At 48.8% G+C, this 16,709-nt stretch overlaps 1 protein-coding gene across 1 annotated transcript in view; it reads left to right on the top strand.

Annotated features, from left to right (window-relative positions):
- col11a1a (collagen, type XI, alpha 1a) overlaps positions 1 to 16,709 on the top strand; it is a 493,146-nt gene that overhangs the window by 443,968 nt on the left and 32,469 nt on the right. Inside the window, exons 61-62 of the mRNA XM_038793410.1 lie at positions 6,894 to 6,947; positions 10,778 to 11,027. Coding sequence (XP_038649338.1) covers positions 6,894 to 6,947; positions 10,778 to 11,027 — 304 coding nt within the window. The remainder of the gene's footprint in view (positions 1 to 6,893; positions 6,948 to 10,777; positions 11,028 to 16,709) is intronic.

The raw sequence follows: 16,709 nt of genomic DNA, 5'->3' as shown, positions 1-16,709 counted from the left end.
GCCACCTCCATCCGCGGGACAAGGCTCTCGCTGTCCACCCTATCTAACCCTCTGATCATTTTGTATGCCTCTATTAAGTCACTTCTTAACCTTCTTCTCTCTAACGAAAACAACCTCAAGTCCATCAGCCTTTCCTCATAAGATTTTCCCTCCATACCAGGCAACATCCTGGTAAATCTCCTCTGCACCCGTTCCAAAGCTTCCACGTCCTTCCTATAATGAGGCGACCAGAACTGTACGCAATACTCCAAATGCGGCCGCACTAGAGTTTTGTACAACTGCAACATGACCTCATGGCTCCGGAACTCAATCCCTCTACCAATAAAGGCCAACACACCATAGGCCTTCTTCACAACCCTATCAACCTGGGTGGCAACTTTCAGGGATCTATGTACATGGACACCGAGATCCCTCTGCTCATCCACACTACCAAGAATTTTACCATTAGCCAAATATTCCGCATTCCTGTTATTCTTTCCAAAGTGAATCACCTCACACTTCTCCACATTAAACTCCATTTGCCACCTCTCAGCCCAGCTCTGCAGCTTATCTATGTCCCTCTGTAACCTGCAACATCCTTCCGCACTGTCTACAACTCCACCGACTTTAGTGTCGTCTGCAAATTTACTCACCCATCCTTCCGCGCCCTCCTCTAGGTCATTTATAAAAATGACAAACAGCAACGGCCCCAGAACAGATCCTTGTGGTACGCCACTCGTAACTGAACTCCATTCTGAACATTTCCCATCAACCGCCACTCTCTGTCTTCTTTCAACTAGCCAATTTCTGATCCACATCTCTAAATCACCCTCAATCCCCAGCCTCCGTATTTTCTGCAATAGCCGACCGTGGGGAACCTTATCAAACGCTTTACTGAAATCCATATACACCACATCAACTGCTCTACCCTCGTCTACCTGTTCAGTCACCTTCTCAAAGAACTCGATAAGGTTTGTGAGGCATGACCTACCCTTCACAAAACCATGCTGACTATCCCTAATTATATTATTCCTATCTAGATGATTATAAATCGTATCTTTTATAATCCTCTCCAAGACTTTACCCACCACAGACGTTAGGCTCACCGGCCTATAGTTACCGGGGTTATCTCTACTCCCCTTCTTGAACAAAGGGACCACATTTGCTATCCTCCAGTCCTCTGGCACTATTCCTGTAGCCAATGATGACCTAAAAATTAAAGCCAAAGGCTCAGCAATCTCTTCCCTGGCTTCCCAGAGAATCCTAGGATAAATCCCATCAGGCCCCGGGGACTTATCTATTTTCACCTTGTCCAGAATTGCCAACACTTCTTCCCTACGCACCTCAATGCCATCTATTCTAATAGCCTGGGTCTCAGCATTCTCCTCCACAATATTATCTTTTTCCTGAGTGAATACTGACGAAAAGTATTCATTTAGTATCTCGCTTATCTCCTCAGCCTCCACACACAACTTCCCACCACTGTCCTTGACTGGCCCTACTCTTACCCTAGTCATTCTTTTATTCCTGACATACCTATAGAAAGCTTTTGGGTTTTCCTTGATCCTACCTGCCAAAGACTTCTCATGTCCCCTCCTTGCTCGTCTTAGCTCTCTCTTTAGATCCTTCCTCGCTTCCTTGTAACTATCAAGCGCCCCAACTGAAACTTCACGCCTCATCTTCACATAGGCCTCCTTCTTCCTCTTAACAAGAGATTCCACTTCTTTGGTAAACCACGGTTCCCTCGCTCGACCCCTTCCTCCCTGCCTGACTGGTACGTACTTATCAAGAACATGCAATAGCTGTTCCTTGAACAAGCTCCACATATCCAGTGTGCCCAACCCTTGCAGCCTACTTCTCCAACCTACACATCCTAAGTCATGTCTAATGGCATCATAATTGCCCTTCCCCCAGCTATAACTCTTGCCCTGCGGGGTATACTTATCCCTTTCCATCACTAATGTAAAGGTCACCGAATTGTGGTCACTGTCTCCAAAGTGTTCACCTACCTCCAGATCTAACGCCTGGCCTGGTTCATTACCCAAAACCAAATCCAATGTGGCCTCACCTCTTGTTGGCCTGTCAACATATTGTGTCAGAAAACCCTCCTGCACACATTGTACAAAGAACGACCCATCCAATGTAATCGAACTATATCTTTTCCAGTCAATATTTGGAAAGTTAAAGTCTCCCATAACAACTACCCTGTTACTTTTGCTCTTTTCCACAATCATCTTCGCCATCCTTTCCTCTACATCTCTAGAACTATTAGGTGGCCTATAGAAAACTCCCAACAGGGTGACCTCTCCTTTCCTGTTTCTAACCTCAGCCCATACTACCTCGGAAGAAGAGTCCCCATCTTGCATTCTTTCTGCCACCGTAATACTGTCCTTGACTAGCAGCGCCACACCTCCCCCTCTTTTGCCCCCTTCTCTGAGCTTACTAAAACACCTAAACCCCGGAACCTGCAACAACCATTCCTGTCCCTGCTCTATCCATGTCTCTGAAATGCCCACAACATCGAAGTCCCAGGTACCAACCCATGCTGCCAGTTCCCCTACCTTATTTCGTATACTCCTGGCATTGAAGTAGACACACTTCAAACCACCTACCTGAACACTGGCACCCTCCTGCGAAGTCAACTCTGTGCTCCTGACCTCTATACTCTCAATCTCCCGTACCCCAAAACTACAATCCAGGTTCCCATGCCCCTGCTGAATTAGTTTAAACCCCCCCAAAGAGTACTAACAAATCTCCCCCCCCAGGATATTGGTGCCCCTCAGGTTCAGATGTAGACCATCCTGTCTATAGAGGTCCCACCTTCCCCAGAAAGAGCCCCAGTTATCCAGAAATCTGAATCCCTCCCGCCTGCACCATCCCTGTAGCCACGTGTTTAATTGCTCTCTCTCCCTATTCCTCATCTCACCATCACGTGGCACGGGCAACAACCCAGAGATAACAACTCTGTTTGTTCTCGCTCTGAGCTTCCATCCTAGCTCCCTAAAGGCCTGCCTGACATCCTTGTCCCCTTTCCTACCTATGTCGTTAGTGCCAATGTGGACTACGACTTGGGGCTGCTCCCCTTCCCCCTTAAGGACCCGAAAAACACGATCCGAGACATCACATACTCTTGCACCTGGGAGGCAACATACCAAACGCGAGTCTCTCTCGCTCCCACAAAATCTCCTATCTGTGCCCCTGACTATTGAGTCCCCAATTACTAATGTTCTACTCCTTTCCCCCCTTCCCTTCTGAGCAACAGGGACAGACTCCGTGCCAGAGGCCCGTACGCCATGGCTTACCCCTGGTAAGTCCCCCCCCCCACAAGTATCCAAAACGGTATACTTGTTACTCAGGGGAACGACCGCAGGGGGTCCCTGCACTGACTGCTTCTTCCCAGTCCCTCTTACAGTTACCCATCTATCTCCAGTCTTTGGTGTAACTACTTCCCTGAAGCTCCTATCTATGACCCCCTCTGCCTCCCGAATGATCCGAAGTTCATCCAACTCCAGCTCCAGTACCATAACTTGGTCTTGTAGGAGCTGGAGCTGGCTGCACTTCCTGCAGGTAAAATCAGCAGGGACACTAACGGCATCCCTCACCTCAAACATCCTGCAGGAGGAACATTGCACTACCTTCCCTGCCATACCACTTAATTTCAACCAAGTTCTGGTAAACAAATATAAAACAAATAAAAAAATAATAATATAATATAGCACTTACCTGCTCACACCAATGGGTCTTATTATTAGGTTAGATGAGGAGGGCGGGTGTGAGACACTATACGTGTAGTGTCTCGGGTTTCCTCTACGCCAGAATTTATTGGCTAGGAGAAAATCCTTCCCAGAAGTCCGCGGGTCGTACTTCCGGTTCCCGCCTTATATTATCTTTGCTCCCACTGGCACCCCGCCGCTCTCAATGTGTCCCCTCCCGCTCTTTCTCTGACTCACTGCCGCTCTCCTCGCGCTCTTTTATCCTGTGTCCCTCTGAACTTTTACATACTTCCAGAACCTTTTACTATCAACTTTTACGTTCTTTGCAAGTTTATTCTCATACTCTATTTTCCCTCTTAATCAATCTCTTGATTACGACCTGAATGGTTGTAAATTGGGGGAGGGGAGTGTGCAGTAGGACCTGGGGGTCCTTGTGCACCATTCGCAGGTGCAGCAGGCGGTAAAGAAGGCTAATGGCATGTTGGCCTTCATTGCGAGAGGTTTCGAGTATAGAAGCAGGGATGTGTTGCTGCAATTGTACAGGGCCTTGGTGAGGCCACACCTGGAGTATTGTGTTCAGTTTTGGTCTCCTTACTTGAGAAAGGACGTACTGGCACTGGAGGGTGTGCAGAGGAGATTCACTAGGTTAATCCCAGAGCTGAAGGGGTTGGATTACGAGGAGAGGTTGAGTGGACTGGGACTGTACTCGTTGGAATTTAGAAGGATGAGGGGGGATCTTATAGAAACATTTAAAATTATGAAGGGAATAGATAGGATAGATGCGGGCAGGTTGTTTCCACTGGCGGGTGAAAGCAGAACTAGGGGACATAGCCTCAAAATAAGGGGAAGTAGATTTAGGACTGAGTTTAGGTGGAACTTCTTCACCTAAAGAGTAACCTAGGGTTGTGAATCTATGGAATTCCTTGCCCAGTGAAGCAGTTGAGGCTCCTTCATTACATGTTTTTAAGGTAAAGATAGATAGTTTTTTGAAGAATAAAGGGATTAAGGGTTATGGTGTTCGGGCCGGAAAGTGGAGCTGAGTCCACAAAAGATCAGCCATGATCTCATTGAATGGCGGAGCAGGCTCGAGGGGCCAGATGGCCTACTCCTGCTCCTAGTTCTTATGTTCTTATGACTAGACAGGGTAGATGCAGGGAAGATGTTCCCAATGGTGGGTGTGTCCAGAACTCGGGGTCACAGTCTGAGGATTCAGGGTAAACCATTTCGGACAGAGATAAGGAGACATTTCTTCACACAGAGAGTGGTGAGCCTGTGGAATTCATTACCACAGGAAGTAGTTGATGCTAAAACATTGAATATATTCAAGAGACAGATAGATATAGCACTTGGGGAGAACGGGATCAATGGTAATGGGGGGAAAGCAGGATTAGGCTATTGGATGATCAGCCATGATCATGATAAAGGCGGAGCAAGCTTGAAGGACCAAAAGGTCTCCTCCTTTGTTGAATTCTGAACTGCATCCAATCCTCAGCCTTGCTACCTTCTTTACCAACTTTATATGACTCTTATTTGGATACTAGCCTTTTTCTTTTGTTAGCCCTCACCTCTCCGACCCCCTCACCACCCATCCATCTCCATGGACTCTTGTAGCCCTTATGCCAACTCCATAGCCACTCACCAAATATCCATTATAGGCAGACCTAAGGAGCCATATGGAGATGAAGAATAAAGCTTCAAATGATATAATGCACACACATTATGGAAAAAATCTCCCATTCATGAAATCTATTCAAAACTTTGAAATCTTCTCTTCTGGTTAATTTCTTATAAAAAGAAAATATCTTCAATTCAAACCGCACATCGAAGACAGCGAATCTATTCATGGACTCTTTTAATGTTCAATTAACTGTGAACTTACAGCCTGTTGAGATAGAGAGTTAGCCACAATGATATTGAATAGTGGAGCAGGCTCATTGGCCAAAAGGCCTCCTCCTGTTCCTATCTTGTATATTTCCATAATTGCAGTTTGTCAAACTTACCCAAGTATTCATTGTGACATAATAATGGCACTTGGGGAAATGTCAACAAATAGCTATTGAAACCGCATGACCAGATGCCATTGTTATCTTCTAATCTACACTAGATGGCCTGTAATTCAAAACATTCCGGCAGATTTTAAAAACTTTGTGACAGCTCCAGCCAGTTTTTTGATGTTTAAAGAATAAGACACTTAAATAGAGATGGTCCTCCCATCAAGCGTGTTAAATAGAGATGATCCTCCCATCAAGCGTGTTAAATAGAGATGGTCCTCCCATCAAGGGTGTTAAATAGAGATGGTCCTCCCATCAAGCGTGTTTAATAGAGATGGTCCTCCCATCAAGAGTGTTAAATAGAGATGATCCTCCCATCAAGGGTGTTAAATAGAGATGGTCCTCCCATCAAGGGTGTTAAATAGAGATGGTCCTCCCATCAAGGGTGTTAAATAGAGATGACCCTCCCATCAAGACACTTAAATAGAGATGATCCTCCCATCAAGAGTGTTAAATAGAGATGATCCTCCCATCAAGAGTGTTTACATCAACTCCATTTCACACTTTGACTTTAAAACCTTTACAACGGCCAAAATGGAGTCAGTTTGAATTCTGCTCTGATGGCTCGGCTGAGTTGGGTTTTACATAAGAACTAGGAGCAGGAGTCGGCCATCTGGCCCCTAGAGCCTGCTCCGCCATTCAATTAGATCATGGGTGATCTTTTGTGGACTCGTCTCCACTTTCCGGCCCGAACACCATAACCCTTAATCCCTTTATTCTTCAAAAAACTATCTATCTTTACCTTAAAAACATGTAATGAAGGAGCCTCAACTGCTTCACTGGGCAAGGAATTCCATAGATTCACAACCCTTTGGGTGAAGAAGTTCCTCCTAAACTCAGTCCTAAATCTACTTCCCCTTATTTTGAGGCTATGTCCCCTAGTTCTGCTTTCACCCGCCAGTGGAAACAACCTGCCCACATCTATCCTATCTATTCCCTCCTGTGTGAGTCGCATCCTGCCCCCTTCCCTCACCGGAAAAAATGGGATCTGTTGGAAATGGGGGCAAGACAGATTTGGGACCTGCTGGCTATCCTTAATGGTCTGCAGAGTCTTTGCAACCTGTGAGAATGTGGCTCCTTGTGTGTGTGTGTGTGTTCTCTGCCTGTGCCTCCAGTTGCTAAGCCTCTGTCTGTTTGTATTTGGTTCCAGGGTCCTTCAGGTCAGAAAGGAGATACTGGTTTAATCGGACTCCCTGGGGCCCCTGTAAGTATTAATGTGACTGTGAAATGGTGAGGGTTCATTATTTGTTCAGTGGGAATGTTGATTCAAATCTTTACTCAAATGAACTAAAGAGCTCAGCACCAATCAGAGCCCAGGACATCACAAAACAGCCAATGAAATGGTTTTAAATGTGCTCAATGTAACTGGTAAATTGTGTATAACCCAATCCTACAGCTAAACACTTGCAGATACTAGAATATCAAATCATTTTGGTTTCTATAAAGTTGTAATTTTTTTACTCAATCTGATTGAAGATAAATTATGATCTCAAGCCTTTCAAAAATCTTTATCCAGATACTTTCCAACCAGCCTGAGTATATTCATTGAGTTTAGTCAGGAGCTATCTGTTAACTCTTCCTCCTTCAGAAACTTTGAAAGGTGTGGAGTTAGGGAGATGGAATGGGTATGTACCTGGATTAATAATCTAGAGAATGTTCTGGAATTGAAATGCTGCTTTCAGTTAAAGCAACCATGTAACTGTGAGATTGTCATTGAAAACTCTATTGTTTCAGTAAGGTCCTTTAGGGCAGGACATTGTCTGTCCTTACCCCTCTGCCCTCTGTGTGACTCTAGTCCCAGGGCAGCCTGGCAAGGCACTCAAACCTCAGCAGTACAAGGGGTGGGAGTGAAATGTTCACCTTGCCCACTATACCTGGACTCCACCACAATTACAGCAGGTCAGACAATCGGATGAACTCAAAGTCTACACGGAGAGAGAACTGCTTGGTCGTACCAGAAACCTCCCTTTCTCTTTCATTGACTTATTTGTCCAAAACATTGAACGGAAACTATTCCAGACAGGGTCAAAACGGAATTGATGCAGTCTCTTCATTTAATGAATCAGTAAAAGATACAGAGGCAGCACAAAGAGATTTTGTTTTTTACCCAGTGGGTTTTGTAATCTGGAATGCATTCTCTGATTCTTACTCATACAGCACCCATGGAGGCCATTCAGGCCATTGTTTCTGTGCTAGCCCTTTGGAAGAGCACTGCAGTTATTCCCATTCTGCTTTCCCCCATAGCCCAAAACATTCTCCCCTTTTCCAGTGTTCATGCCGTTCCCTTTGGAAAGTTTTTATTGAATCTGCTCCCCCTCTTTCAGACAGTGAATCCCCCCACATGCTTCATTCCCGGGAAGGGTTAATAGTGTCATCACAGGGCAGCACCGTGCGCAGTGGGTTAGCACTGCTGCCTCACAGGGGGGAGGGGCACAGTGGGTTAGCCCTGCTGCCTCACAGGGGGGAGGGGCGCAGTGGGTTAGCACTACTGCCTCACAGGGGGGAGGGGTGCAGTGAGTTAGCCCTGCTGCCTCATGGGGGAGGGGCGCAGTGGGTTAGCACTGCTGCCTCATGGGGAGGGGCACAGTGGGTTAGCACTGCTGCCTCATGGGGGAGGGGCACAGTGGGTTAGCACTGCTGCCTCACAGGGGGGAGGGGCGCAGTGGGTTAGCCCTGCTGCCTCACAGGGGGGAGGGGCGCAGTGGGTTAGCACTGCTGCCTCACAGGGGGGAGGGGCGCAGTGGGTTAGCACTGCTGCCTCATGGGGGAGGGGCACAGTGGGTTAGCACTGCTGCCTCATGGGGAGGGGCGCAGTGGGTTAGCACTGCTGCCTCACAGGGGGGAGGGGCGCAGTGGGTTAGCACTGCTGCCTCACAGGGGGGAGGGGCGCAGTGGGTTAGCACTGCTGCCTCATGGGGGAGGGGCGCAGTGGGTTAGCACTGCTGCCTCATGGGGAGGGGCACAGTGGGTTAGCACTGCTGCCTCACAGGGGGGAGGGGCACAGTGGGTTAGCACTGCTGCCTCACAGGGGGGAGGGGCACAGTGGGTTAGCACTGCTGCCTCAAGGTGCCGAGGTCCCAGGTTCGATCCCGGCTCTGGGTCACTGTCCGTGTGGGATTTGCACATTCTCCCCGTGTCTGCGTGGGGTCCGCCCCCACAACCCAAAGATGTGCAGGTGCAGACTTTTCCCAAGGGTGGAAATGGCTGTCACAAGGGGACAGGATTTTAAGGTGATTGGAGGAAGGTATAGGGTAGATGACAGAGGTCGGTTCTTTACACAGAGAGTGGTGGGTGTGTGGAATGCACGGCCAGCAGAGGGTGGTGGGTGTGTGGGATGCACGGCCAGCAGAGAGTGGTGGGTGTGTGGGATGCACGGCCAGCAGAGGGTGGTGGGTGTGTGGAATGCACGGCCAGCAGAGGGTGGTGGGTGTGTGGGATGCACGGCCAGCAGAGAGTGGTGGGTGTGTGGGATGCACGGCCAGCAGAGGGCGGTGGGTGTGTGGGATGCACGGCCAGCAGAGGGTGGTGGGTGTGTGGGATGCACGGCCAGCAGAGAGTGGTGGGTGTGTGGGATGCACGGCCAGCAGAGGGCGGTGGGTGTGTGGGATGCACGGCCAGCAGAGGGTGGTGGGTGTGTGGGATGCACGGCCAGCAGAGGGTGGTGGAGAGACCAGGATTTTCCCCCCACCGTACCTGGTGCCAAAGAGCCGGGTGAACCACTCCGGCAACGGACCACCCGGAAGGTGCAGAATCCTCCCCACGTCCGGAAGCCAGGCCGGCGCGAGTTGGTGCATGTGCAGGAGTGCCAGCGAGTGCTGCCATGGTCCCTGTGCATGCGCGGGTGGGGGGGGGGGGGGGTTCTCTGCATTAGTCATGGCGGAGCTTTACAGTGGCCGGCGCGGAGGGAAAGCGTGCCCCCACAGCACAGGCCCACCCGCAGATCGGTGGGCCCCGATCGCGGGCTAGGCCGCCATGGCAACCCCCCCCCCCCTGCCCCCCGGGGCCCGGATCCCCCCCCGCCCCCCGGGGCCCGGATCCCCCCCGCCCCCCGGGGCCCGGATCTCCCCACCCCCCGCCCCCCGGGGCCCGGATCCCCCCCCCCCCCCCGCCCGCCCCCCGGGGCCCGGATCCCCCCCCCCCCCCCCCGCCCCCCGGGGCCCGGATCCCCCCCCCGCCCGCCCCCCGGGGCCCGGATCCCCCCCGCCCGCCCCCCGGGGCCCGGATCCCCCCCCCCACCCCGCCCCCCGGGGCCCGGTTCCCCCCCGCCCCCCGGGGCCCGGATCCCCCCCGCCCCCTGGGGCCCGGATCCCCCCCCCCACCCCGCCCCCCCGGGGCCCGGATCCCCCCCCCCCCCCCCCCGGGGCCCGGATCCCCCCGCCCCCCGGGGCCCGGATCCCCCCCGCCCCCCGGGGCCCGGATCCCCCCCCCCCGCCCCCCGGGGCCCGGATCCCCCCCGCCCCCCGGGGCCCGGATCCCCCCCCCCCCCTCAGAGCCAGGTCCCGCCGGTACGGACCTGGTCTAATCCACGCCGGTGGGACTGGCCAGAAACGGGCGGCCGCTCAGCCCATCAGGGACCGGAGAATCGCTGGGGGGGGGGGAGGCATTGCCAACGGCCCCCAACCAGCGTGGCGTGATCCCCACCGCCGCCGGAGAATTCGGCAGCCAGCGTCAGAGCGGCGGGGTGGGATTCACGCCGGCCCCCCACCCCACCCCCCGGTGATTCTCCGACCCGGTGTGGTGGGGGGGGGGGGTCGGAGATTCCCACCCACAGTCATTCTGGACATTTAAGCGACTCTAGACAAGCAGCTGGACAGCAGTTACTGGAGGGATGTACGGTTGTTGATCTTGGATTAGGATAAATGGTCGGCACAACACCGTGGGCTGAAGGCCCTGTACTCTGCTGTACTGTTCTATGGTCTATGTAGGTGGATTGGCCACGCTAAATTGCCCCTTAATTGGAAAAAATGAATTGGGTACTCTCAATTTATTTTTTAAAAATAAAACATTTCTCATCATTTTATTTCTAATTGAAAGGGTCCCCCAGGTGAGGTCATCCAGCCTCTGCCAATCCGAACACCGAAGAAGACGCGGAGATCTTCCGATGGGATGCAGGCAGACGAGAGTGACAACATCCTGGACTACACTAATGGCATGGACGATATCTTTGACTCGCTTGACAACTTGAAAATGGAAGTTGATCGAATGAAGAATCCAATGGGAACACACAGCAACCCAGCTCGGACCTGTAAGGACCTCCAGCTATCTCACCCAGACTTCCCAGATGGTAAGTGAAGGAGCATGAGGAGGCCATTCAGCCCCTCACTCAGCTGCATTATTCACAGGAACATGAGAAGGACACTTACAGCTCAAGGCTGTTCCACTTGTGAATGGGTCAAGGCCCATCTGTATCTTAACTCTATTTACTCTCCTTTGCTCCATATCCTTTAAAACCTTTAATCCCCCAAAAATCTATCAATCCGTGTGTTGAAAACTCCACTAGCTTCTAATCACCACAATAGCACTGTGGGTATATCACCGTAATAGCACTGTGGGTATATCACCGTAATAGCACTGTGGGTATATCACCGTAATAGCACTGTGGGTATATCACCGTAATAGCACTGTGGGTATATCACCGTAATAGCACTGTGGGTATATCACCACAATAGCACTGTGGGTATATCACCGTAATAGCACTGTGGGTATATCACCACAATAGCACTGTGGGTATATCACCGTAATAGCACTGTGGGTATATCACCGTAATAGCACTGTGGGTATATCACCACAATAGCACTGTGGGTATATCACCACAATAGCACTGTGGGTATATCACTGTAATAGCACTGTGGGTATATCACCACAATAGCACTGTGGGTATATCACCACAATAGCACTGTGGGTATATCACCACAATAGCACTGTGGGTATATCACCGTAATAGCACTGTGGGTATATCACCGTAATAGCACTGTGGGTATATCACCACAATAGCACTGTGGGTATATCACCGTAATAGCACTGTGGGTATATCACCGTAATAGCACTGTGGGTATATCACCGTAATAGCACTGTGGGTATATCACCGTAATAGCACTGTGGGTATATCACCACAATAGCACTGTGGGTATATCACCGTAATAGCACTGTGGGTATATCACCACAATAGCACTGTGGGTATATCACCACAATAGCACTGTGGGTATATCACCACAATAGCACTGTGGGTATATCACCGTAATAGCACTGTGGGTATATCACCACAATAGCACTGTGGGTATATCACCGTAATAGCACTGTGGGTATATCACCGTGATCGCACTGTGGGTATATCACCACAATAGCACTGTGGGTATATCACCACAATAGCACTGTGGGTATATCACCACAATAGCACTGTGGGTATATCACCACAATAGCACTGTGGGTATATCACCACAATAGCACTGTGGGTATATCACCGTAATAGCACTGTGGGTATATCACCACAATAGCACTGTGGGTATATCACCGTAATAGCGCTGTGGGTATATCACCACAATAGCACTGTGGGTATATCACCGTGATCGCACTGTGGGTATATCACCGTAATAGCACTGTGGGTATATCACCGTAATAGCACTGTGGGTATATCACCACAATAGCACTGTGGGTATATCACCACAATAGCACTGTGGGTATATCACCGTAATAGCACTGTGGGTATATCAGCACAATAGCACTGTGGGTATATCACCGTAATAGCACTGTGGGTATATCACCACAATAGCACTGTGGGTATATCACCACAATAGCACTGTGGGTATATCACCACAATAGCACTGTGGGTATATCACCGTAATAGCACTGTGGGTATATCACCACAATAGCACTGTGGGTATATCACCACAATAGCACTGTGGGTATATCACCGTAATAGCACTGTGGGTATATCACCACAATAGCACTGTGGGTATATCACCGTAATAGCACTGTGGGTATATCACCACAATAGCACTGTGGGTATATCACCACAATAGCACTGTGGGTATATCACCGTAATAGCACTGTGGGTATATCACCGTAATAGCACTGTGGGTATATCACCGTAATAGCACTGTGGGTATATCACCGTAATAGGCACTGTGGGTATATCACCACAATAGCACTGTGGGTATATCACCACAATAGCACTGTGGGTATATCACCGTAATAGCACTGTGGGTATATCACCACAATAGCACTGTGGGTATATCACCGAATAGCACTGTGGGTATATCACCACAATAGCACTGTGGGTATATCACCACAATAGCACTGTGGGTATATCACCGTAATAGCACTGTGGGTATATCACCGTAATAGCACTGTGGGTATATCACCACAATAGCACTGTGGGTATATCACCACAATAGCACTGTGGGTATATCACCGTAATAGCACTGTGGGTATATCACCGTAATAGCACTGTGGGTATATCACCGTAATAGCACTGTGGGTATATCACCACAATAGCACTGTGGGTATATCACCACAATAGCACTGTGGGTATATCACCGTAATAGCACTGTGGGTATATCACCGTAATAGCACTGTGGGTATATCACCACGTAATAGCACTGTGGGTATATCACCGTAATAGCACTGTGGGTATATCACCGTAATAGCACTGTGGGTATATCACCGTAATAGCACTGTGGGTATATCACCGTAATAGCACTGTGGGTATATCACCGTAATAGCACTGTGGGTATATCACCACAATAGCACTGTGGGTATATCACCACGTAATAGCACTGTGGGTATATCACCGTAATAGCACTGTGGGTATATCACCGTAATAGCACTGTGGGTATATCACCGTAATAGCACTGTGGGTATATCACCACAATAGCACTGTGGGTATATCACCACAATAGCACTGTGGGTATATCACCGCAATAGCACTGTGGGTATCACCCGTAAATAGCAACTGTGGGTATTATCACCACAATATCATGTGGGTATATACACCGTAATAGCACTGTGGCGTATTCACCCGTAATAGCATGTGGGTATTCACGTAATGCACTGTGGGTTATATCACCACAATCGCACTGTGGGTATATCACAGTAATAGCCACTGGGGCTATCACCACAATAGCACTTGTGTTTATACACCACAAAGCACTGTGGGTATATCACCCGTAATAGCACTGGGGTATATAACCGTAATAGCACTGTGTGTAATCACCAAATATCACTGTGGGTATATAAACAATAGCACTGGTGTATAAACACAATAGCATGGGGTATATCACCACAATAGCACTTGGGTATATCACCGTATAGCATTGTGGGTATATCACACATAGCACTGTGGTATATCACCCAATAGCACTGTGGGTATATCACCACAATAGCACTGTGGGTATATCACCGTAATAGCACTGTGGGTATATCACCACAATAGCACTGTGGGTATATCACCACAATAGCACTGTGGGTATATCACCCGTAATAGCACTGTGGGTATATCACCGTAATAGCACTGTGGGTATATCACCACAATAGCACTGTGGGTATATCACCGTAATAGCACTGTGGGTATATCACCGTAATAGCACTGTGGGTATATCACCACAATAGCACTGTGGGTATATCACCACAATAGCACTGTGGGTATATCACCGTAATAGCACTGGGGTATATCACCGTAATAGCACTGTGGGTATATCACCGTAATAGCACTGTGGGTATATCACCACAATAGCACTGTGGGTATATCACCGTAATAGCACTGTGGGTATATCACACAATAGCACTGTGGGTATATCACACAATAGCACTGTGGGTATATCACCACAATAGCACTGTGGGTATATCACCACAATAGCACTGTGGGTATATCACCGTAATAGCACTGTGGGTATATCACCACAATAGCACTGTGGGTATATCACCGTGATCGCACTGTGGGTATATCACCGCAATAGCACTGTGGGTATATCACCACAATAGCACTGTGGGTATATCACCGTAATAGCACTGTGGGTATATCACCACAATAGCACTGTGGGTATATCACCGCAATAGCACTGTGGGTATATCACCACAATAGCACTGTGGGTATATCACCACAATAGCACTGTGGGTATATCACCACAATAGCACTGTGGGTATATCACCACATAGCCACTGTGGGTATATCACCGCAATAGCACTGTGGGTATATCACCACAATAGCACTGTGGGTATATCACCACAATAGCACTGTGGGTATATCACCGACAATAGCACTGTGGGTATATCACACAATAGCACTGTGGGTATATCACCGTAATAGCACTGTGGGTATATCACCACATAGGCACCTGTGGTCTCTCACCGTAATAGCACTGTGGGTATATCACCACAATAGCACTGTGGGTATATCACCACAATAGCACTGTGGGTATATCACCGTAATAGCACTGTGGGTATATCACCGTAATAGCACTGTGGGTATATCACCACAATAGCACTGTGGGTATATCACCGTAATAGCACTGTGGGTATATCACCACAATAGCACTGTGGGTATATCACCGTAATAGCACTGTGGGTATATCACCGTAATAGCACTGTGGGTATATCACCACAATAGCACTGTGGGTATATCACCGTAATAGCACTGTGGGTATATCACCACAATAGCACTGTGGGTATATCACACAATAGCACTGTGGGTATATCACCACAATAGCACTGTGGGTATATCCACCGTAATAGCACTGTGGGTATATCACCACAATAGCACTGTGGGTATATCACCACAATAGCACTGTGGGTATATCACACGTAATAGCACTGTGGGTATATCACGTAAATAGCACTGTGGGTATATCACCACAATAGCACTGTGGGTATATCACCGTAATAGCACTGTGGGTATATCACCACAATAGCACTGTGGGTATATCACCGTAATAGCACTGTGGGTATATCACCCTAATAGCACTGTGGGTATATCACCACAATAGCACTGTGGGTATATCACCACAATAGCACTGTGGGTATATCACCGTAATAGCACTGTGGGTATATCACCGTAATAGCACTGTGGGTATATCACCGTAATAGCACTGTGGGTATATCACCACAATAGCACTGTGGGTATATCACCGTAATAGCACTGTGGGTATATCACCATAATAGCACTGTGGGTATATCACCACAATAGCACTGTGGGTATATCACCGTAATAGCACTGTGGGTATATCACCGTAATAGCACTGTGGGTATATCACCGTAATAGCACTGTGGGTATATCACCCGTAATAGCACTGTGGGTATATCACCACAATAGCACTGTGGGTATATCACCACAATAGCACTGTGGGTATATCACCACAATAGCACTGTGGGTATATCACCACAATAGCACTGTGGGTATATCACCGTAATAGCACTGTGGGTATATCACCACAATAGCACTGTGGGTATATCACCGTAATAGCACTGTGGGTATATCACCACAATAGCACTGTGGGTATATCACCACAATAGCACTGTGGGTATATCACCACAATAGCACTGTGGGTATATCACCGTAATAGCACTGTGGGTATATCACCACAATAGCACTGTGGGTATATCACCGTAATAGCACTGTGGGTATATCACCACAATAGCACTGTGGGTATATCACCACAATAGCACTGTGGGTATATCACCTACAATAGCACTGTGGGTATATCACACTAATAGCACTGTGGGTATATCACCACAATAGCCCTGTGGGTATATCACCACAATAGCACTGTGGGTATATCACCGTAATAGCACTGTGGGTATATCACACAATCGCACTGTGGGTATATCACCACAATAGCACTGTGGGTATATCACCACAATAGCACTGTGGGTATATCACCGTAATAGCACTGTGGGTATATCACCAGCAATAGCACTGTGGGTATATCACCAGTAATAGCACTGTGGGTATATCACCACTAATAGCACTGTG

The sequence above is a fragment of the Scyliorhinus canicula genome, chromosome 4 (genome assembly GCF_902713615.1).
Source record: "Scyliorhinus canicula chromosome 4, sScyCan1.1, whole genome shotgun sequence".
Lineage (NCBI taxonomy): Eukaryota > Metazoa > Chordata > Chondrichthyes > Carcharhiniformes > Scyliorhinidae > Scyliorhinus > Scyliorhinus canicula.
This window is presented reverse-complemented; position numbering and strand designations above follow the sequence as displayed.